This window comes from Zootoca vivipara, chromosome 12 (assembly GCF_963506605.1).
Source record: "Zootoca vivipara chromosome 12, rZooViv1.1, whole genome shotgun sequence".
Lineage (NCBI taxonomy): Eukaryota > Metazoa > Chordata > Lepidosauria > Squamata > Lacertidae > Zootoca > Zootoca vivipara.
Window position 1 is genome coordinate 20,843,443 of NC_083287.1, and position 22,977 is coordinate 20,866,419.

A 22,977-nucleotide genomic window follows, 5' to 3' on the forward strand; every position below is an offset into this window, starting at 1 on the left:
ATGAATGTGCATAAGTGGGCAGCACCGGCCCTACCATTGTGAAGCAGCTGCCTCAGGCAGCTGATTGTGGGTGTCAAGAAAGGCATAAAATTGTTACCTTTAGATATTGTTCCATTGTTTCCCTGCCAGGGAAGGGAAAGAGCTGCTTGTGGGACTTCTGCTTCCAGTGCCTGCCTTGGATACATGATGTGGGGTTGAGGGGAATTTGGTGCCCTGCCTCAGACAGCAAAATGTCTTGGGATGACCCTGGCTGCTACGGATAAATGTTGTGTGCACTCCACATCATCTGCAAACACATTCGTCATGTGGGTTGTGTCCATTTGTGTTTAGACAGGCTTGCAACCGTGTCCTTTCTTGCTTCCAGCCTCTGCATGTGGTTGGGCTTTCTGCATGGTGAATGAATGTATATGTGGCGAGTTGCATGGCATGCTTACATAGTTTACCCGCTACCAGAGTCTTCATAGCATTAATGCATTCACAAGCATATTTAGAGCATACGTGCAGATTTCGAAAGGCATGTGCTGCTTGACTGAGAGCAGAAAGGGCCGGGTGCGAAAATGAGAAAGACATTTCACTTAATCCTGTGGCAGAAAGCAGGGTTTATGAGCCTTTGTACTTGTCACTAGTCATAAAAAACAATATCCTTCATGGCTTGTGCTTAATTCATTACCATTTCAATATGAAAAAGGACTCCATCCCTTGCAAGCCTTTTATCCCCTAATTAGATTTTCCTGTTATTGATGCTCTCATAATAATGGCTGCATCTGAATTGAATTTATGCAGTTAGATGACATTTAAAAAAAACTGCACAGAACCAGCGCATAGAGGCACCATATGTAAAGTGCCACTAACTGCATGTCGTTTCCCTGATAAGCTCTCTGCACTGTCTCTCTCTCTCTCTCTCTCTCTCTCTCTCTCTCTCTCTCTCTCTCTCTCTCTCTCTCTCTCTCTCTCTCTCTCTCTCTCTCTCTCTCTCATACACACACACACACACACACACACACACACACACCTCTCAACCATCTAATGTTGTGACATCTATGGCATTTAAATGTCTTACTATGAAATGTTTCTCCCCCCCCTTCCCCATTCCAGTACAAAACCCTTTAACACGGAGGCAAATCGTGCTCAGCCGACAGAAAGCGAATGCGTGCGTCGGAGTGATTTAGAGGACACAGACTGTATTTCCAATGATGTCATTGTAAATGAGGCTGAGCAGTTCAGCTGAAAACACCCATCTGAAAGCCAAGACCTTTCTGGTGGTGGAAATCACTCAGAGGCTGCTCAGGGCTTTACCCACATCCAGTAGATTAGGAATGGGGAACCTGTGGCCCTCGGAATGTCACTGGACTACAGTTCCCCTCAGCCCCAGCCAGCATGGCCAATGGGAAAAGGTGAAGGGAATTGTAGTCAAACAACTTCTGTAGGCCCTGCAGCTCTGTGGTAGATACACTGAGTTGCTGTTGAGTTTTATCAACAGACAAGCCTTCTGATTTAGTGTGTTTGTTGCATTAGTAGCATTTAGTTGTTCAGACTTGTTGATGCATAGCTGCCAAGTTTTCCCTTTTCTCACGAGGAAGCCTATTCAGCATAATGGAAAATCCCTTTAAAAAAGGGATAACTTGGCAGCTATGGTTGATGGTCTACAACAGGCATCCCCAAACTGCGGCCCTCCAGATGTTTTGGCCTACAACTCCCTTGTTTCCTAGCTAACAGGACCAGTGGTCGGGGAAGATGGGAATTTTAGTCCAAAACATCTGGAGGGCCGAAGTTTGGGGATGCCTGGTCTACAACAATTAAAAGAAAAGCAACCAACTAGATCTTTAATGTACACACACAGCTGGTGAGTGGCCTGATAAAAATGTGGTTTATTCTGCGTAAAGTGGTATTTAACCACTAACTGAAGTTCTTCGTATTAACACATCTAAGCTGGTACCGTTGTTTGTCAGGAAATCATTTACTAGCCTTGTGTTGTCCAAGTGACCACAAAAACAATAAGGTATCTTGTAGTTCTATCCGAGGAGGGTGCAATGGCGTGCCAAATTATTATTATTAAATTGTAAATAATAATAGGGGGATAATGATATTCAGCATTAGCCATACTCGGAGCAGACACACTGGAATCAACAGAGTTACATAATGTAAGTCCATTTATTTCAATGTGGTTGCTTGGTAGTATGACAAACGTTGAATGTTGCCCATAATTAAGAATTGGTCCTAGTTTCCTTAGAAGTATTTAGGCCTGTGTTTTGAACAGGGACAAATCTCTGCACCATGATTCATTACCATTCTGTAAATGATGACCAGCACTATGGTTTTCAGCCAAATTGGAACACAGCAATTATGTGCTGAAAAGCTCTAATGCCTTATACAGATTTATTTGGTCAATCTACCTCCATATTTTTTTACAGAGATGGTTTTGGACAGACCTCTCGATGCAGCCATACCTGGAAAAGCCAGGGATTGAACCTAAGGTCTCTTATGCGCAAAGTATTGAGCTGAAGCCCCAAAATTCCATCCAGTTGTGAGCGCCTCGTGCCGTTTAGCCAAATGAAAAGTGTTATCCACCATTTTGTAGGGGCTCAACACGTTAAATTTTATTTTTCCAATACTGGTTTGTTTAGTTGCGAGAGCAAGTTTTGACTGACTTATCATAGACCGATTGTCATCATTAGGCTAAATAGCTCAGCACAACTGCTGAGGATGATTTTGTGTTACCGTGATGTAACCTTTCCCAACCCAATATCCATTTGAAGTGTTTCAATTAAATGAATAAGCCTGTGTGAAAGAATATGGGCACTTGCCTTTTAAAAACCATGCAAGTAGAGTTTTAAGTGATTCAGCAGAAAGCTGTTGCTGAGGGGCACTATACTGATAGAAGTATTTGGTGTATTATACTCTTTGCAGAAATCAGGATACATTGGGCAGTGTTGCAAGAACAGCCCAAGGTAATTCAAATTTCTGTGCTTCACCATCAGATAACTTGCATGGTTATATGATAGCATGCTAGTGTGGAGTGGTTATCTCAGATCAGCTCTTACAGAGAGTCTTGTAATCATGTGATACCCGCTGGTGGAGACAAGTTTATCAAGTGAAACCCAGAGCGTGTCATAAGTACCACCTCACTTCATCAGAGAAAATTGGATTCCACTTTAATCGGATAGAGTATTGATAAGTGTTTCGCTTCCAATGTAAGGATTTCTTTTAACTGCTTCAAAATGGGGTGGGAGGAAGCTCCACATCTTTATCCCAGGGTGTATCAGATTGACAGTTCAATAGCAGGAGCCATAGAAGTAAATGTGACTCATACAATGCTAGGGCAACCTACCCATTTTTGTCACTATCATCATTGTCTGGAATACGGAATATATGAGCAGGTTCACATTGTCAGTCACACCAGCATTACAAACCACAAACTGCACTTCCTGTTGAATTCCCTTTTCTACACGAATATTAATAGTTGCCAATGTATCGGGTCACCCTATGCAGCATGGACATATGAAATCAACCCAGGCCAATTTATCGTGCAAGTTCTCATGTAACTGCAAATGCCCTTTAAAGTATTTGCAAAATAAACAGCTTCTATTATCATGCTCCCTGATCCAGCAAATTGTTCCAGGTGCAGCTGCTCCCTTGTCCATCCCATAATGGCAATGAATTGTTCCTTAAGCAACATTAAGAACACTTCACAGCAAGCCCTGTCTTGAACCAGGGTTGCCAGCTGTTTCGTTTTCCACATGATATCTCACTTTGGAGACTTTTTCTATCTTCCTTCAAGCAAGGGCCAATTATTTGTCCCCTACGCAGAGGTTAAGGGACAAATCATGCTGTTGCATGCACAGCTGCCTGCACAACTTTGGGGCCTTTTGGGGGCACTGTGAACAAGTCTTTCTGACATCGGTTGGAAATGTCCATCAGACATTTCTCCATTTTTTTCTTGGCCTATTAATAAGACAGGTGCAGGGAGCCACTGGTATAAAACTGGAGCTCCTGTAACATTGGTCCTCATGCGCATTGTGGCACGTAAGAATGGTAGGATGGGGCATTAGTTTGGATAAGTAAACTTGACTGAAGGAGCCATGATTTGGTCTCTGGCTCTTGAGCAGAGAGGCCCGTAATTCCCTGTTCCCAACCAAAAAGTTCTTCCTCCCTCTGCCATTCCTTGTTACAGATTGTGACCCTTCCTTGGTTGGTGCGCCCAGTACCATGCTATCAGCAAATGCCGATAGATGTGACTCTGTCATATTTCCATGGGCTCAGGCAGCTGAGCCAATGAGCCAAGTTACCAGCACAAACTGCAGAAAGAGGATGTCATGCCAGTTATGTTTTTGCTCTGGAAGGCAGTGCAGTGCAGGGGAAGGGACACCACAAATAGGATTGCACTTTACTCTTGTTGTGCTTACGTTTTAAGGAAGAGGTTTCTTTTTGTGAAGAAAACAAAACCAGATGAGGCACAGGCAGGAAGCAGAACTTCCTGGTGATTTTAGGTGTGTGTTGACGGCTTGATATTGCACTGGTGGGCTTATCTAGATCTTTAAAGGTGTTTGGAAGGCAACTGGAGGACAGCAACATGCAATGATAAGGCTGCTAGTTCACTGAGCAAGAAGGTATCATCTATCCCAGCATGGATAGATCCCCTTCATGGATCAATGCCTTGTCGTGGCGAAGGGGCTTGAATAACTCAGAGAAGCTATGAGCTATGCCATGCAGGGCCACCCAAGATGGACAGGTCATAGTGGAGAGTTTTGACTAAACGTGATCCACCTGGAGAAGGAACTGGCAAGCCACTCCAGTATCCCTGCCAAGAAAACTCCATGGACAAAGACAACAGGCATATAATTTTTGCTCCCTGGAAGGACAGATCGTGAAGCTGAGGCTCCAATACTTTGGCCACCTCATGAGAAGAGAAGAATCCTTGGAAAAGACCTTGATGCTGGGAAAGATGGAGGGCACAAGGAGAAGGGGACGACAGAGGACAAGATGGTTGGACAGTGTTCTCAAAGCTACGAACATGAGTTTGACCAAACTGCGGGAGGCAGTGCAAGACAGGAGTGCCTGGCGTGCTATGGTCCATGGGGTCACGAAGAGTCGGACACGACTAAACGACTAAACAACAATCCCAGCATAGTTTAAGATAAGCAGAACACAGATAGCCCTTCTTTAGTTCCACAACTCGATATCGTTTCATCCACTGGACTTGAAAGGGGTGGTAAATTTGCACAGGACTAACACAACTGTAGTCTTTGCTTAAGTGGCAACCCACAGTTCAGAGGCTAGAGGCCTATTTAAAAGCCATCCCTACCCCCACCGCTCTTGTGAAAAGGGAAGTGAGCTGTTCTGCTGGTTGCACCTCTTATCTGGCCACACCCAGGCTGTGCCCCTGTCTCCACCCATTCAGCAGAGAACTGGCAAAGAAAAAGTGTCCGGGGGAAACCTCTCTTGGTGGCAACAAGATTGGTGACCCGATTCTGCAGATGCAAAGTTCAGTATAATGCAATCTACTCTGTATAGCCTTTCACTGTAGGACTGCCTCTAGTATTGTCACTGGCTGATCCACTGTTCAGGTGGTAGTCCTGATTCAGTCCTTAAAGCTTCAGCCTACAACATTGCAGCGATTTATACTCGAACCTGGGACCCAGGTGGCGCTGTGGTTAAACCACTGAGCCTAGGGCTTGCTGATCAGAAGGTCGGCGGTTCGAATCCCTGTGACGGGGTGAGCTCCCGTTGCTTGGTCCCAGCTCCTGCCAACCTAGCAGTTCGAAAGCACGTCAAAATGCAAGTAGATAAATAGGAACCGCTACAGCGGGAAGGTAAACGGCGTTTCCATGTGCTGCTCTGGTTTGCCAGAAGCGGCTTTGTCATGCTGGCCACATGATCTGGAAGCTATACGACGGCTCCCTTGGCCAATAATGCGAGATGAGCGCGCAACCCCAGAGTTGGTCACGACTGGACCTAATGGTCAGGGGTCCCTTTACCTTTACCTTTTATACTCGAACCTACGGCTTTTTTCAGCTGGAACTCAGTTCTGACACATCTCAGGTGGGCACCATTGTCATGATAAAAGAACAGAATATTTTCCCAGAAAAATAGCACTGCTTGAACTGAAATCATTCGAGTAAGAAATTCTAACAGTGTTGCTTAAGTCAGCGTTTCTCAACTGCTGTTCCGCGGCACACTAGTGTGCCGCGAGACGCTGGCTGGTGTGCCGCGACGTGCGGCAACGAGAAGGGCGATTTGCATTGCACCGACCCGCCGGAAAGCAATATTTCTCCTCCTCTTTCCCGAAGCTCATTGCAAACGAGCCTGGCGGCCGCCAAAACATAACACTAACCCGCCGGAAAGCAATATTTGGCAAGTGTTTCTTACAGTCATAATTATAATATAGGGCGGCACAGAGTGAAAATTTTTAACTTTTTTAATGGTGGTGTGCCTCGTGATTTTTTTCACGGAACAAGTGTGCCGTGGCCCAAAAAAGGTTGAGAAACACTGGCTTAAGTGATGCATCTTTTATTGAGAAGGCTTTGCTGGAAGGGAATGGCGTTTCTGAGGTGCACAGAACTCTGGGGCATTTTGGATCAAGGTTGTCTTTAACAAAATTGGGGTTGGCGCTGGCACGCGACAAAAAGACAATTTAAATCTCTTAAAACTGACTTCATTTGCTTCAAATTTATTGCACCTTGTGATGGCATACCCCATTTTATTATTTTTAGCAGAAACATTAGGAGGCAGATCTTGGTTTGTATATTCAGCTTACAGTGAGTATGAAATTTCGAAAAACAAATCCATGTTAAAACCACGTAATGGGAAGATTGATGGATCTGGAAGTTTAAAAAGGCTATTTAAAAACCTGAAACGAAACAAAAATTGAACTTCAGTTTTAGGCCAATAACATGGGAATTGTATCATAAAACATTTTAATGTGAATTACTTCTTCACTTCCACGAAATGATAAAACTATTTACAGTATTTTGTTTGCAGTTTGGTCACTTTTACATTAGCTGTAGACATCTGCAGATGTTCTTAGGTGGAAATAGGTATATACACCTTACTCAGGCATTTAATGGCTGACTGATTGCACATGTTCCTTCTATGCAATGGCTCTCCCACAGTGCACTGTGCCAGGAGTAAGCACTTTGTATTTACATTCCCCTTTTTATTTATGGCTCAACAACAACAACAAAAGAAACCCAAAAGAGTAGCACTTTCAAAGCTGAACACTGCCAAGTATCTTCATCATAGAATTTTGCTTAATCTGTGCATTTGCTTACATTTTCAGCCCTGATTTTTAAGTTAGATGTGCAACAGCAGGCCTAACACAACAAACTATTATAGAACTGCACTGCTCCTAAATCAAGGAATCACTGCACACCTAGATTTCCCCCAAAAACCAAGGCACTTTTCTGAGCAATGACAAAAGCTCCTTCCCTTGCCATTATAATGTATTTCCAGTCAGGAAAACAAATTTGTTTTTCTGTTGAATGACAATGATATTTTTTCTGCACAAGGTTATTGAATCATGACATCTTTTACACATATACAGAGTGTTTTAGCCAGCAATATTATTTCCATGTTAGAACAATTCAGTTGCCTCTGCACACAGAATTGCTATGTACATTCACAGTTTTCATGGATTGTAATTAGCTTCTCCAGTTGTGCTTTTAAAATTCCAGGATTTCCCCTCCCACTAGTAGTAAGTGCAAAGCAAAATGTCTTGTGCAGCTACAATGGTTGCAGAGTTATAAACTCCAAAATAATGAGAATGTTTTTTCATTCTCCATTTTCTTCACCCGCCTTTTCAGGTATAGCCTCCAGGCTTCGACGGGGCTTTGAACCCTCGGCTGTTTCTGATCCTGGCTTATTCAGTCCACATGAAACAGTAGCATAGTGGATTTGCTTTAGGTTCTCCAGGGCTTTGTTCTTAGCATCTTTGAGAAGATCAGCCTGCCCCTGTTAAGAACAAAAGCAGTCACAACTATCAATAATGAGGCCATTTTCTAGACTTGATTCATTGTACCACAGCCTAGTTCATGATGATGAAAACCAGATTACTTTGAGCTAAGACACACACACACTGGATTGAACTGCATTCAACTGGTTGAATACATTTAAAAGACAATAATATTTCCCACCAAACAATTCTTGGCAAATAACTTTTGCTAAGTTTTATTGTTGTGGATGGAATCCAAGAGCCATCAGGAGTTTATTATTCCTTGTGATCCAGCAACTGCAGTGCCTTTATATTGAGCCTCTTTGTAACATTCAGAGTTAGGAACCAAGTGCTCAGGGACAGCAGCTACCTTTCCAAAAAAGAAAGCTGCAATGCGTGTGTGCATGTCCACAGGCTTCAGGTTATTTTCAGTTTCGTTGGCCAGCGCTCCAGGTGTAGGCAGGAGAGCCCTGTTCTGAACAGGAGTTCCAATAAGTAAGCGGTTTTGGCATGGGCTGAATGGCTTATGGGATAGGAGCAGTGCTTGTATGTAAAGAAAATAAGCATATAGGAAGGGTTGGGTGATACTCTGATAATAATCACTAGCAACTTCTGTGGAGCTATTGGTAGGATGGCAGTATAGTCCTCTCACAAGCATAAGGAAAACTGCTTCTAGGACAATTCCCCCGACTTTCTCTGGAGGGTGGAATGCTTTGCAGAGCAGAAAACCACAAGTGTGGCAAGGTTCCAGACCTTGAGGATAAGTCAGACACTGCATTCCTCTAAGAAAATCAGCTTGGACCATACAATCATGGTCTAAGAATACAGAGCAAATCTTACAGAACTGGGAAAGACACCACTAGCTGAATAGCTCAGTCGGCAGAGCATGAGACTTCTCAGGGTTGTGGGTTTGAGCCCCACCTTGGGCAGAAAGATTCCTGCATTGCAAGAGGTTGGACTTGTGGTCCCTTCCAACTCTACAATTCTATGAATCTAATTATTTGCATTGCTATCCAATTAAATAATAAAACAGAAAGACCAAAACCCCTATGAATATTCATATGTCAATGTTGAGTTTTTTTCTGTAGGGAAGAACATCCATTCATTGGACTCTGGCTTCAGTGGCATTCTTTAATCTTTCAAAACAAAACTGGTATCCTTTTAAAATTCCCATGGAAAAGGAAAAAAAAATTATATGAAACATTATGGTAGAGCAGATGAAACATATGTAATTTATCACAAATATTTCTATGAACTTCAGCACAGATTCATTTATTTAGTTCATGTTGTTTTCACTTTGGTTTGTTTAAATCTAAACTAATCTAAGCAGACTCTTGCTAAAATAAACTGAATTAAATGCTGGGTGCAATTTTCACAGCGCTTAGAATCGAACTGAAGCCCAACTGAAGCAGTTTTCAGCTGCCTTGTCTGCTTATCTGTTACTTGTAAATAAAGTGAGCTATAACTGATAGGAAATTCAGAAGCTGCTAGCAACTGCAGAGGAACCCCAAGCAAAACTCAACACTTACTTAGAAATTTTTCTCTTCAAGAAGGGCATAGCCACATCCATCAAAACTCCAAAATAAGTCTTTGATCAAAAAGCTTAAGGCTGATATATGGGTTCTAGAGAACAGTTGCTACTGAGTGAGCTCCAAGGCCTGTTCCTAAAGGTGAGCAAGTTAATTTTAATGGGAAATAATTTAATAACACTTTCCACAAATGGCATATTCACTGTCCCATAAGGGCACTGTGATCGGCTAATGGAATCTGGCTAGTTTCTTCAAGGCCTGATTATTATTAGCCTGTGGTAACGCAGAGCAGACTTTTTTTACTGGTAACACCAGTGCTTGTGGAACACACTCCCTACTGAAATACAAGAGTCCCTAAAAATGTGCTTGTTTAGGCAAACATTTCCCTGAATTGACCTTGTGGTTTGTTTGTTTTTAAATTGTTTTAATTGTACGTACATTTTAATTAAGGATGTTATAGTTGTAAATTACTTATATGCCAAAATGGCTTCCAAGAGGTAAATTGATAAATAACATGTTGCTTTCTGAAATATTACTAGTAAATGAATTGCTAGTTTTTGTATCTTAGGAGGGCAAACAGTTTTCTTAAAATGACTTGCTCACTTTGTCCATCTCTCCACAGCTGGCGCAGCACCAGAGGCCAGGAAAGATGGGCTGCTTTGCTGAGATGTGTGGGAGGGAATTAAGATGAGGTTTACAGTTTGTATTCTATTTCTACAACAGAATTCTATGACAAGTTAGTGAGTGGGAAGAATGAAGCTGAGAGGAGGTGAGATGAAACTGTATTTTTGAAAAACTGAAGGAAAGCTTTCAAAAAGTGTGTGGGAGAGAGAGAATGCCATGAAATGTGATGTCGTTAAAATAGATTCCAGAGTTTAGGGCAGAGATGAGTTACTCGGTGGGCAAATCTGTTTGGGGAATGAATTACAGGCAGGCAGCTGCACTAACTTTGCCACTTCTTCCATTTTGCTGAATGGAAAACATTGCTGATAACAAATGGAAACAACTCTGCATTTAAATTGTATACTTCCATATGAAAAAAAGCTTTGTTTATTATATGATTTTAAATTCATGCAAAATGTAAAGCAAATTTTTTAAGATGGAGTTAAGCATAGAGAAGAAGTGTGAAGCAAGCATATGCAGCTCTTAAAAAAGAAAAGATGTTAATACTTTCTCTCCTGTGTACCTCGTTAAGTACCATTGATACTTTTCAAAAGAACGGCAAAGTATTTAATTTTCTCTTCCTAACTGCATTAATGTTAATTCAGCTGCTTCCTTTCAAAGAAGTAAACAGATTTCTAATAGCTTCGCAGAGCCTCTTTAGAGCCCTAGCCACGTCACATAAAAAGCGCTTATGATGCCAATTTTATAGTCTGACAACGGGGGATCCTGCTATCACTAGAAAGTTTTTAAAAAGAAAACATTGAAACAGGAACACCAACAACATTGGCAATGTTCTTTTAAATAACTGTTTTAAAGAAACAAAAAGTGCAATGCTCTTTGATGTCTATCATTTCCCCATCTCAAATATGGCCAAGCAAACTCTAAATCAACTAGTAAACCACCATGTTTATTCCAGGGAGTGCCTAACAATCAGTATGTTTTATAGCGTCTTGAGCAAGGTAGGCAAACTAAGGCCCCAGGGTCTGGATCCGGCCCAATCGCCTTCTTAATCCGGCAGCCCGCAGATGGTCTGGGAATCAGCATGTTTTTACATTAGTAGAATGAATGTGTGCTTTTCTTTAAAATGCATCTCTGGGTTATTTGTGGGGCATAGGAATTCGTTGTTGTTTTTCCTAAATATAGTCCAGCCCCCCACCAGGTCTGAGGGACATTGGACCAGCCCCCTGCTGAAAAAGTATGCTAACCCCTGGTCTTGAGGTTACTGAGGTGTGGATATAGCAATCAGAGGTTCAACCAAGAAGCTTAATGGTTTGGCCATGGCTATAATGGTCTCTAAGTGTAATTTACTTCACATTGCTGTTGAGGACCTCATTTTATTTGCACAAGTTCCATGTGTCAAAGGGCAGAGTCTAAATATGACACAACGTATATCCTCTGGGCCATTGATTCCATGTGCCAGTGGCCTTTATTAGACATGTGATCTTTTACAGGTGTAGGGAAGTAGCAGCCTTTGTGCGCAAGGCAGCTGAAACGGTTAAAGAAGAGTTATGTTGAGGGTCGATACTAAGGTTGTGTGCCCTGAATGCAAAGGAGACTTCAGGAATAGCTTACTCGGAAAATCCTGAAGATTATCTGTAGTTCTTCATTCTTGCAGGTGCACCTGACACCTAGGAGCGCCTGTCCCCAATAGGGCCTCTGCCCACACTGATTTTCACTGCATTGCATTCATTTCATCGCTTTTTAATATTTAATAGTGTATTTTAATATTTCTGTTGGAAGCCGCCCAGAGTGGCTGGGGAAACCCAGACAGATGGACGGGATAAAAATAATAAATTATTATTATTATTATTATTATTCATTTGCAGAATCTCCAGCGAAGAAGGTCAGCTAAACACATCAATGTGAAAGACCTCTGCTTGAGACCCTGGAAAGACCTCTGCTTGAGACCCTGGAGAGTTGCTGCCTGTCACTGAATCTGTTGCTGTTGGACTCCAACTCTTGTCAGCCCCAGATATCAAGGCCAGTGATGACGGGAGCTGGTAGTCCAGCAACATCTGGAAAGCCAGATGTTCTCCACCCTTTATCATCTGTGCAGTTTTTATTCCTATGTCTTTGTGGCTAAAACTAGACAAGTATTCCAGCTGCATTTAACTAATAAAGGGTGATGCTATACTGTTCATATCCAAGACACAAATGTTTCTGTAAATTCAACAAAAGGACAGCATTTCCATTTTAAGTATCGTCAAACTTTGTAATCAGTAGAACCACACTTGTGATAGTGTAATGTTAATTATCATAATAAAAAAATTCATTCAGTAGCACCTTAAAGACCAACTAAGTTTTTATTTTGGTATGAGCTCATACCAAAATAAAAACTTAGTTGGTCTTTAAGGTGCTACTGAAGGAATTTTTTTATTTTGCTTCGACTCAGACCAACACGGCTACCTACCGTTAATTATCATATTGTTGGTAATGGCCTAAGCATGGTGGTTTATGTTTCAAAAAGTATTCAACTTTAAAAAGACATACCTTTAGGATTGTAATATTCCAGGTAAAGCTCTCCACTGCTTTTTGTAGCTTTCTCTCCTTTAAACCTTCCTTGGCTCCTATACTTTGTAAGTTCTCGTGGAACTCCATCGCTGGGGGAAGGAAAAACAAAACTGACCTAAGATAATATGAAGAAAATGAAGTGATACCTTATACATACAAGGAATCTCTGCCAACTATATATTAAGTCATGTAAGATTTGCTGCAGCACAATGATTAGAGAGCACACAAAATAACAGGGATCACAACTGAGTATAATCTCATTTTCACAAGGGGCTAGGGAGGTTCACCTAGTGATGCCGCTTTTCTTAATGTCTCTGCTAAGCAATACAACATGATAGGGCATTAACTATTTTTGCATTAATACATACTGGATCTGATACGCTTGGCTTCTACCAACTAAACAAGGTGTCAGTTAATGATGACAGCTCATTAATGCTGAAACACAGTGACTTACAAATCTTTCCAATTTCAAAAGAGGAAAGCAAATAAATAAAGGGCAATCTCAGGGCCCTTGTAGATGACTAAAATATTTTCCCCTTTAGAACTGTATTCTTGAAAGTTTCAAGGCAGTGTCTAGAAAGGTTCTAAAAGGCAAAATAGTCAAACAGCATGAATGATAAATTGCCTCAGGAAACACACTAGAAGGCTGCCATTTGGCTAAAGAGTATTACTGCTGGAATGAATAGTTGATAAAACAGCATACAGTATATGAAAAAGAAATGAAGTCTTAACAAGGAGAATATCTTTCTGATGCAAAGAAACAGAATAATAGCTCTATGCAGATGGCTTTACCTGGTTGATGAGCTGAGGATACCACTTTAAGACACTGAGAAATCACTTTTTTAAATACTATGTATAAAAGTATTAACTTGTCAGGGAGATGACTAGGCTGCAATTTTTCTACCTGACCTTCTAGTTTTTTTTATGTGGAATTAATTTGTATGGAGGATTCACTCATGTGAACCTCCATCTGAAGTCTGAGGTGGGACAACACAAACACGCACATACCCCTAGAGCAAAGGTAAAACCTTGTACCTTTTACCTAAAAAAATTAGTAGAGATCAGTGTAGACTCATGTGTCTGCATAGACAAAGATACACAGAAGGATTTTAATCCTAAACACAGCCCATGGGAAAATTCCACTGCAAACAAAGTTACACCCCCATGTGTTTGTGGGACTGAAAATGCAAGTCAAGGTTGCTGCTTCCTGAAAGAATTTGCAAAATCAGGATGTTATGTCAAAAATATTCATCTACCACTTCTCTTTCCTCCTTCATCAAAGACAACTTGGCCATAATTAAATGCAGTGCAAAAAATATCCAGCAACATTTTTTTTTTTGCACAAAACAAACATAAGTGTAACTAAACACTGGAGGTTTATCAGCCAGACCAAGGTTACTTATTAATACAAATATTTGATAGGTTAATATTGAACCATATACAGTGGCCTGTTAAATCAGAACCTGAGCATGGAGCAGGTCAGACTTCACACGCACACCCAGTTCAACAATTGCATCCACCACTTCCCCAACTACAGCATTGAAGGCTTTTGTGCACTGTGGGCTCCATGCTGCAACTACTGTACGTAAATCAACAGTTTACCACATGTCTTACTGAAAATGCCTGGGAAACAGTCTACTTTGTTAGTAGGATCAGACATCCTTTCTATTGCCCATTTATGATGATTGCGCATGCAAAATTTTTGCTTCACTTCCAATCAGTGCACATCCCATAACATCGTGGTGGAAACTTTTTATACCACAAACAATAGCTCAGTCGGTCTTAATCTTGGGGTCATGAGTTTTGAGCCCCGCGTTGGATAAAAGGTTCTTGCATCACAGGGGGAGTTGAGACTAGATGACTCTCGTGGTCCCTTCCAACTCTATAAATCTCTGAAATGGTTTATTTCTGTTGTACTTTTGTTAACAAAAGCTATAATCCCTCTTGGGAAAGCATCGCAAAACAAACTAATGCACTAGAACATGTTGCAGAAACATCGTAAATCACACTGTCATATGAAGCAGTCCCTAGGAGCTTCAGTGTATAAGGACCACATCATTTTTCACGCTGACAAAAAGAAATGGTCCCATGAAGGCAGAACACCACCTCCAAAGTGCATGTGCTAATCAGACTGCTTAGTTGGGGTAATAAGCAATTCCACTGATATCTTTAGCAGTGCAATCCTGTGCCTGCCTACTCTGCTAAATTCAATGGGTTCCTACTTAGAGTAGAACCACTTAAATTAATGAACCTAAGTTCATGTCCATTAACTCTGAGTAGGACTAGTACTGAATACCACCCAATGGGCTTACTCACAGGTAAAGGTTAAAGATCACAACCTTCCTAGACAATTCATCAGGCAGGAAGGAAGAGTTCTAACTACAGTGGTACCTCGGTTTATGAACACAATTGGTTCTGGAAGTCTGTTCATAAACTGAAGCGTTCATAAACTGAAGCGAACTTTCCCATTGAAAGTAATGGAAAGTGGATTAATCCGTTCCAGACGGTCCGCGGAGTAACCGTTCATAAACTGAAGCGAACTTTCCCATTAAAAGTAATGGAAAGTGAATTAATCCGTTCCAGATGGGTCCGCGGCGTTCATAAACCGAAAATTCATAAACCGAGGTGTTCATAAACCGAGGTTCCACTGTATAAAGCTTTTCATGGCGTTTAGACCAACAGAAACATCTTTGTTTTCTTTGTGATAAATGCAATGATATCAATTGCAGATTAATTTCCAGCACTTTGATAATTAGATCTTCATCTGTTCCACTCACCTGCAAAAAATGCATTCCTATCTAGTCCTAAAAAATGTAATTACACCTGCAAGACATGTATTACTTTCTGCTTTACAAACAAAACAAAACAAAAATAGGTAGAAAATAAATGACCTATAACTGTGAGATCCCCTGGCTCGCAACCCACACCACTGTATATACATTGCTTCCAAATGGCATAAATCCATCCTTAGAGAAATCCTGCCAGCACACTATATTTTCACTATTTCATTGTCAAATAAAAGATGGAAATAATTGAGACAGGGAAGCTGTATACTATGTATTATAAATATTATATGTGATTTTAAATGCTATTAAACTTCCCTGTCAGGTGAAAGCTGCTCATTTAATTCTTGTTCCAGTTAACGCTTTTAGATTTTGGCATTGGCAGACTGAGGCAAATCTTGATTCTTTTCCGAGTTAAGGCTAATGTGAGACCTTTGGCAAATCACTCGCCAAAAACGTTTCACTCAGCCAAAAAGTAATTTTTTTACTCACTGTAAATTGAAATGAAAAATGAAAGAACAGAGTAATCAGCAGCAATGTTCCATGTATCAAAGAAACATAACTCTCACATAACTCCTAAAATCTTTAACACAAAAACCAAAAAGTAAGTAATTTACTTACTGATGTGCGACTATTTTTACACTTTTAGTAGAATATGTTAACCCATTGCAGAATGCTGAATAAAAACAAGAGTTGTGTCCCTTACCTGCTTTTTGGCACTGGACTATTTTTTCATATACGTTATCTGCATTTTCTATCAGTGTCTTGATAGTCTGAATCATCTGTAACAAAAGAATAACTTGAGCAATGAGAAAATGAGCAATGATTCTGGCCTGCATGAACTGGCCATTTCTCAGGCAGAACGTATTTCCCTACCCGAGCTCTTTTCTTAATTGAAGTTGCTAGAGATTAAAACGGGACAACTGTGGTCTTCCACTTGCAAAGGATAAACTCTGCTACAGAGCTGTGGCTCCTCTCTAAACATTCTCTAAACATTCTCAGCAGGGCCGTCTTAAGCGTATCTTAAGATCCCTCCACCCCGCACCCCGCACCGTTTCGCGGTGCGGCTGTCTGGCGGCCCGGCGCCCTGCCACATTGCGCCACCCAGCCTTGCCTTAGAGCCGGCCCTGATTCTCAGATTACAACACTGCAGGTGACACTACCAGAGGCGCCAAGTTCTGTCCAACCTACGAGCCACACATGCCATAAGGCCCACTGCCACCCCCTGAGGCCTGGTGTTGCGAGGCCCGACCCCTCAAGATTGGGGAGGAGGAGAGCCTCAGTCCCATCCCAACAGATTTGGGGGGCTGAAGACACCTCAGCCCTATGAGTTGGAGCCTATGGACACTACTGTGTTACTTTTTTAAAAAGCTGTTTATTTAGATTTATACCCCCCTTTTCTCAGATACTCAAAATACCTTTGAAAAGTTCACATATGTTCTAGTAATTCGATCCTATGCAAATGTACAAGTTTCTATAATAATTGCCTGGCTAAGGAAAACATATTCACAGGGCTGTTATTTGTACTCACTTATTTATTTGCTAATATGCCAAGTCATCCTTCTTCACTAACAGGCATTTCAAAGTGTCAGAATTTGCCATGTTAATTGTGTGAGAGTGTTCGTGGATTCTACAGGTTTACAGGTGTAATTTTGCAATAAAATGCATAGGTTGCTCCTTTTAGAATACTTCCATGAGAACATGCTGTGAAGCAACGCTGAACATTGATTTCATGGCTAGAGTTTAAATTGGCCCAGTGTGGATACATAAAAGCCCACAATCCTGAATTGTCGGAACAAAATGCTATCAAACAGGGCCTGAGATCTGTCAAATATTTCCTCACAGACCCACTGCCTAGCAAACGGCAAGGATGCCAGGGAAATGTCACTACCATGGCACTGCACTGATGAGTTGAAGCAGTTTTCACTAAAGAGGGGAACTGCCACAACACGGCAGAAGCATCTCCAAGCCAGATGAGGTCAACTTTGTATAGTTTCATAGTCTCCATACTCCCAAAAGATAGCCCAGTCTCAGTTTCTCTCTTATAAAAGGTAAAGGTAAAGGGACCCCTGACCATTAGGTCCAGTCGTGACCGACTCTGGGGTTGCGCGCTCATCTCGCATTATTGGCCGAGGGAGCCGGCGTTTGTCCGAAGACAGCTTCCAGGTCATGTGGCCAGCATGACAAAGCTGCTTCTGGCGAACCAGAGCAGCACATGGAAACGCCGTTTACCTTCCCGCTGTAGCGGTTCCTATTTATCTACTTGCATTTTGACGTGCTTTCGAACTGCTAGGTTGGCAGGAGCTGGGACCAAGCAACGGGAGCTCACCCCATCACAGGGATTCGAACCGCCGACCTTCTGATCAGCAAGCCCTAGGCTCAGTGGTTTAACCACAGCGCCACCTGGGTCCTATAAATAAGGCTCTTATGGGTCCTATAAATAAGGCTCTTATAAATAAGGCTCTTATAAATAAGGGGCAAAAGATCATGCAACCCAAATATTTTATAAATAATGCACAGAAAGGCAAATTATCTTTAAATTATTTTACGACTCTTCAAGAAACATTTAATGAAGGCAATAACATTGAATAAGCAGGGGGGAAATTGTGCCATGCCCTGTGCTAGGTTGTATATCCTGAGCCCACCAACCAATTAAAAAATTTGGCTCACAAATTCACAAGTTTAATGATAAAGGGCTTTGAAATACTTTCAGTAAACCCATTACATCCCATTGATTTCAGTTGGTTTACTCTAAGCATGACATCTGAAGCCAATCCCAGCATTCTGTTAGTGATTATTTTCTGAAGATTCAATACAGCAATAAGTCTTCAATATACAGCAATAAGCAATACCTTATAGCAATACCTGCAGTTGGTTGTCAAGTTAATGTGATCCAAAATACAGAAAATCCAATAGCAGAAATAAATCCTTTGTAGTCCTCTCTTTGTTTTCAGATTATCATTTACTCATTATTTCAGTGTCTCACTTTCAGGGTTGTTGGAGCACATTCAAAAACCTGTTTTTCATTACCTCCCCTCAGTGGAGTTAATTTACTTTAGCTTTATTCTAGTTTGTTGCCTTCTTCTGTCATGGCATATTTTCCTGCTTCACCCTGAAACTACCCTGCTCCAAACCAAATTGTCCAATTGACCCAATCGAATAATGACTAAATAAGCCAGGATACGCACCCCCTTGCACCCCCTTTGCTCCTTGGTTGAGGAAAGTGCAGAAATAAGTCACAGAGCCGCAGTTAACCATAGTTTCCTGTGAACTGGAAACTGTGGTTAGTAGCTTCTAAATGAGCCAGGATTTAAACCATGGCAGGATTCCATTACAAGGTATATACGACTGTGGAAAGGAGCCCAAGAAGGTCCAACCATAAACAACTCCAATGAGAAAGTGAAATGGGACACATCTTAAAATGTGATTGCAGCTTTCAGTGGTAATATAATGGCAATCAAGATACAAGCTTAGTAAGGAGGGTTTCGGGGTTTTTAAGGGATATGCAGAAGAAGTTAAAACAAAAGACAGGTCACTAAGGATGAATACAAAATTGTGTAGTTCAGTCTTGTAGGGCAAAAGCTACTTGGTTTAGGGTTTGATTTTGCTTTAGGAATTTCACCCAATACACTTATACTAAAAGTTGAATTAGCAAAGGTCACGTTAAGTGGTTGAATCTGACAAGTAAAAGCAACTTTTAAACAGTGCTAACTTAACACTTGTGTGGGAGGGACCCAGGTGGCGCTGTGGTTAAACCGCAGAGCCTAGAGCTTGCTGATCAGAAGGTCGGTGGTTCGAATCCCTGTGACGGGGTGAGCTCCCGTTGCTTGGTCCCAGCTCCTGCCAACCTAGCAGTTCGAAAGCACGTCAAAATGCAAGTAGATAAATAGGAACCGCTACAGTGGGAAGGTAAACGGCGTTTCCATGTGCTGCTCTGGTTTGCCAGAAGCAGCTTTGTCATGCTGGCCACATGAACTGGAAGCTATACGCCGGCTCCCTCGGCCAATAATGCGAGATGAGCGCGCAACCCCAGAGTCGGTCACGACTGGACCTAATGGTCAGGGGTCCCTTTACCCTTTACCTTTAACACTCGTGCTATGGCGTGCTATGGTCCATGGGGTCACGAAGAGTTGGACACGAGTAAATGACCAAACAACAACAAAACACTCAGTATTGATGTAAGAAACAGTATCCAGCCTTTTCTTAATGTCTATCAGGTCTATTTTATCCCTCTTTGTCCTTTAGAATTCTTTTGCCATTAGAAATACAGGGTTTATTTATTTCCATTTTTCATGGAATTGTGATAAGAACTCAAAATAAAGAGAACTCAATGACTGCAAGTCTTAAGAGTTCCCACTGTCTACTTCTAGAGCCGCTTGAGTGGGTAACATTTCAAATGTTACCCAAAACATTAACATTTTGAGAAAATATGCAGTCCATATTCTGTGGAAATATGGGCACAGCCTTTCTGAAATACATTAACTGGCTTGGAGTCACATCTAGGTATGAGAGCTCCATCAGGACCTGGGAATTAGGCAGCTCAAGTAAGAATTTGTCCATCGGGAACTTAAATGGATAGTTAGGCATGAGCAGTTATGCAACTTTACTAAGAGAGGTAATATGAAGGTAATCCTTTAGCCTCTATCCTAATGACGAGATTGCAGAACTAGAAGTTATGTACAGATTTGCAATGTCTCAAGAAGTTAAGAACGTCATAAGTGTTAACCGGGCCTCAGGATTAAAATATTAGCATACAGTGGTACCTCGCTAGATGAATGCCCTGCTCGATGAATGGGGTTTGCGATCAGAGGTTGCCTCACAAGACGACGAGGTTTTCCATGGCTGCCACTTCATCTTGCGAAGCGTGGCCATAAATACCTCTGATCACAAAACCTACAGGGTTATTCCTCTAGCGAAAGGGGAACCAGCTGTAGCGTGGGAAGAAGGCAAAGGAAGATGAGCTGTCAGCGCCTGTCAGCTGATCTTCCTTTGCCTTCTCTCCGCGCTGCAGCTGGTTCCCCTTTGTGTTCTGCTGGTCCTCTGCCAGTTGCCGCAAGCAGTGAGGGGCAACCGGCAGAGACCAGTGGAACACAAAGGGTGGGAAGAAGGGGTCCTCCGCCCCCCTGCCGCCTAGCCCGACAGATGCTGGCTCTGTCGGGCGGGGGGGGGGAGAGGAACAAAGGAAGAGAAAGCAGCCCTTTCTCTTCCTTCGTTCCTCTCCCCCCACCGCTGACAGCAAGGACAGATCCCGGGGTTCAGTGCTTCTCCGAACCCCGGGATCTGTGCACGCTCAGCAGCAGGGGGAGAGGAACGAAAGAAGAGAAAGCTGTCCTTTCTCTCCGTTCGTTCCTCTCCCCCCCACCGCCGACAGCAAGGACAGATCCCGGGGTTCAGTGCTTCTCCAAACCCCGGGATCTGTGCACGCTCAGCAGCAGGGGGAGAGGAACGAAAGAAGAGAAAGCTGTCCTTTCTCTCCGTTCGTTCCTCTCCCCCCCACCGCCGACAGCAAGGACAGGCAGGCAGACGGCAACAGCCCGGGGCTGCCTTCCCCGAGCAAGTGCCCTTCCCCGAGCCAAGCGGCTGCTGTGCTTCAGCTCAGGCACTGCCGTCGGCAGTGGCAGCGCTTGCTCGCTTGGCTCGCGGAAGGCAGGCAGGCAGGCGGCAACAGCCCGGTAAGGCTCCGGGGCTGTTGCCACCTGCCTGCCTGCCTTCCGCGAGCCAAGCGAGCAAGCGCTGCCACTGCCGTCAGTCCCCCGGAGCCCATAGGAACGCATTAATTAACTTTTAATGCATTCCTATGGGAAACGGTGCCTTGCAAGACGAATTTTTCGTAGGATGAATTGACTGTCAGAACGAATTAAATTTGTCTAGCAAGGCAAATTTGTCTAACCCACCAAACAAGACAACGATTTAACTATGGAGAGAAGATTTAAAATACTATTTATCAGATATGGACACTTGTCAGATCACTTGAAAACAGATACTAATTAAGATCTTACATGGCGGTTTGTAGTCCAACAACATCTGAGGAGCCACAAGTTACTTGCTCTCACTGTAGATCAATATAGGAGTGTGTCCAAACGACTGCAATGTTCTTCATTTATTTAACATTTTACAGAGTCGTAGGGCTTCATTTCTGATTCACCAAAGTCTCTTCCCCACCTCGGGGGGAGGAGATGTTGTGGGCGCCACGAGGCCTTCACGTGGTGGGGGGGAATGGTTAGCATTCCCCCCCAGCCCATTGGTCATCTCCCTGCCGCGGCGCGCCCCTAGCACAGCCAATTAGGTCGCTCGGGGGGCGCGGCTCGCCTATTTGAACAAGAGCGCGGCAGGGACTCTGCCTTGCTTCTTTTCTGGATTCAACAACTGCGTTTCTCCCACCCACCTCCCCCACATAGGCAGGGTTTCTTCGTGACAGTGCTATGGACTACGGTTGGTCGCCTATTGGGGCCTGGTAGGAGTTTTTCCCACTTGGCAAATTGGCTCAGGCCTTGTGGTTTTCGCCTACCTCGTAGCTACTCGTCACAACTTGGGTTTGGGCGGTAGGCATTGGATTATCTCGTGAAGGTACAGGTGTGGGGGGGGGAGGTTGCGGCCATCACCTCCCCCAAAATGTGGAAAGGTACTCCCTTAAGGAGTCCGGGGGCGTTGCCAAGTCCGAAGCCGTGGTAGGTCCGAAGCCTAGCGGTGGCCCCAGGATGAGCTCCTAGTTGATGTGCATCGCAGGACTCATCCAACGGTGGTTAACCTTTCACAGACTGCCAGCAGAGCGGGCTGGAGTCAGATACAGTCGGTTAGATCCAATGCCTAGGCCAATACCCCCTTACATCCGTAATCAATAAAGTTGTGGCCTTCTATGCCCATTAACCTTATGCAATGTGTCTAGTGTTTTTATTTCTCGGGGAGGCATCGGGGTATCGCCACACAACCTAACCTAATCTCAAGATTTGTCAGTAGCGTTCACTAAATGCTTTTCCAGAGGAGCAGGCTCACAAGTTGTTACTACAGAAATAGTACTACCTGGGAGAAGGCCACTGATATTATACCTACCGCTCTGGCAAATCTGTAGCATTTCATAACCTCTATAATTATGTTGGCAATAACACATAGCATGCATTAAACAAACTTAATAGCTTGTATTAAACAAACAAAATAGCTATTGCCTATCAAAATGTTTTCTGAAACTTTACTTTCTTTGTATACCTTATAATTTCAATGATAACAACTTCTGGGATTGGTGGACCTTCACTTAAGAGCAGCTTTTTATGTCAACCTCTGTGACAGCACATAGGGAAAAGAACTGGCAAACAAGACAGCAATCAATAGTAACCTCATTACTGACCAGCTGTGCTTAGGCCCAGACAATCAAAGTCGATTTATAATGATATTTCTACTGCTTTAAGTGCTGTCCAAAATTGCCATTGTATGAAAACAAATCTTCTGGGTGTTACTTATGTTTACAATAAAGTACTTGTCATCCATATAAGACTGCTTGGACAAGGTTTAAGAAATAGAATTTGTCTGGTATTCCCAATTGGTCTGACAACCATGTATTTAATTCTCA

The 22,977-nt window shown here is 42.7% G+C and overlaps 1 protein-coding gene across 6 annotated transcripts in view; it reads right to left on the reverse strand.

Moving 5' to 3' along the window:
- Positions 1-1,013: 1,013 nt before the first annotated feature.
- PLCL2 (phospholipase C like 2) overlaps positions 1,014-22,977 on the reverse strand; it is a 110,599-nt gene continuing 88,635 nt past the window's right edge. For 5 of the 6 annotated variants that reach the window (XM_035130403.2, XM_035130401.2, XM_035130400.2 and 2 more), the window contains 3 exons: positions 16,120-16,195; positions 12,610-12,719; positions 1,017-7,947 (listed from right to left, as the gene is read on the reverse strand). In XM_035130403.2, coding sequence (XP_034986294.1) covers positions 7,768-7,947; positions 12,610-12,719; positions 16,120-16,195 — 366 coding nt within the window. In that variant the 3' untranslated portion in view covers positions 1,017-7,767. Of the gene's footprint in view, positions 7,948-12,609; positions 12,720-16,119; positions 16,196-22,977 lie in introns of all 6 variants that reach the window. The other variant, XM_060280687.1, reaches the window with a different exon arrangement.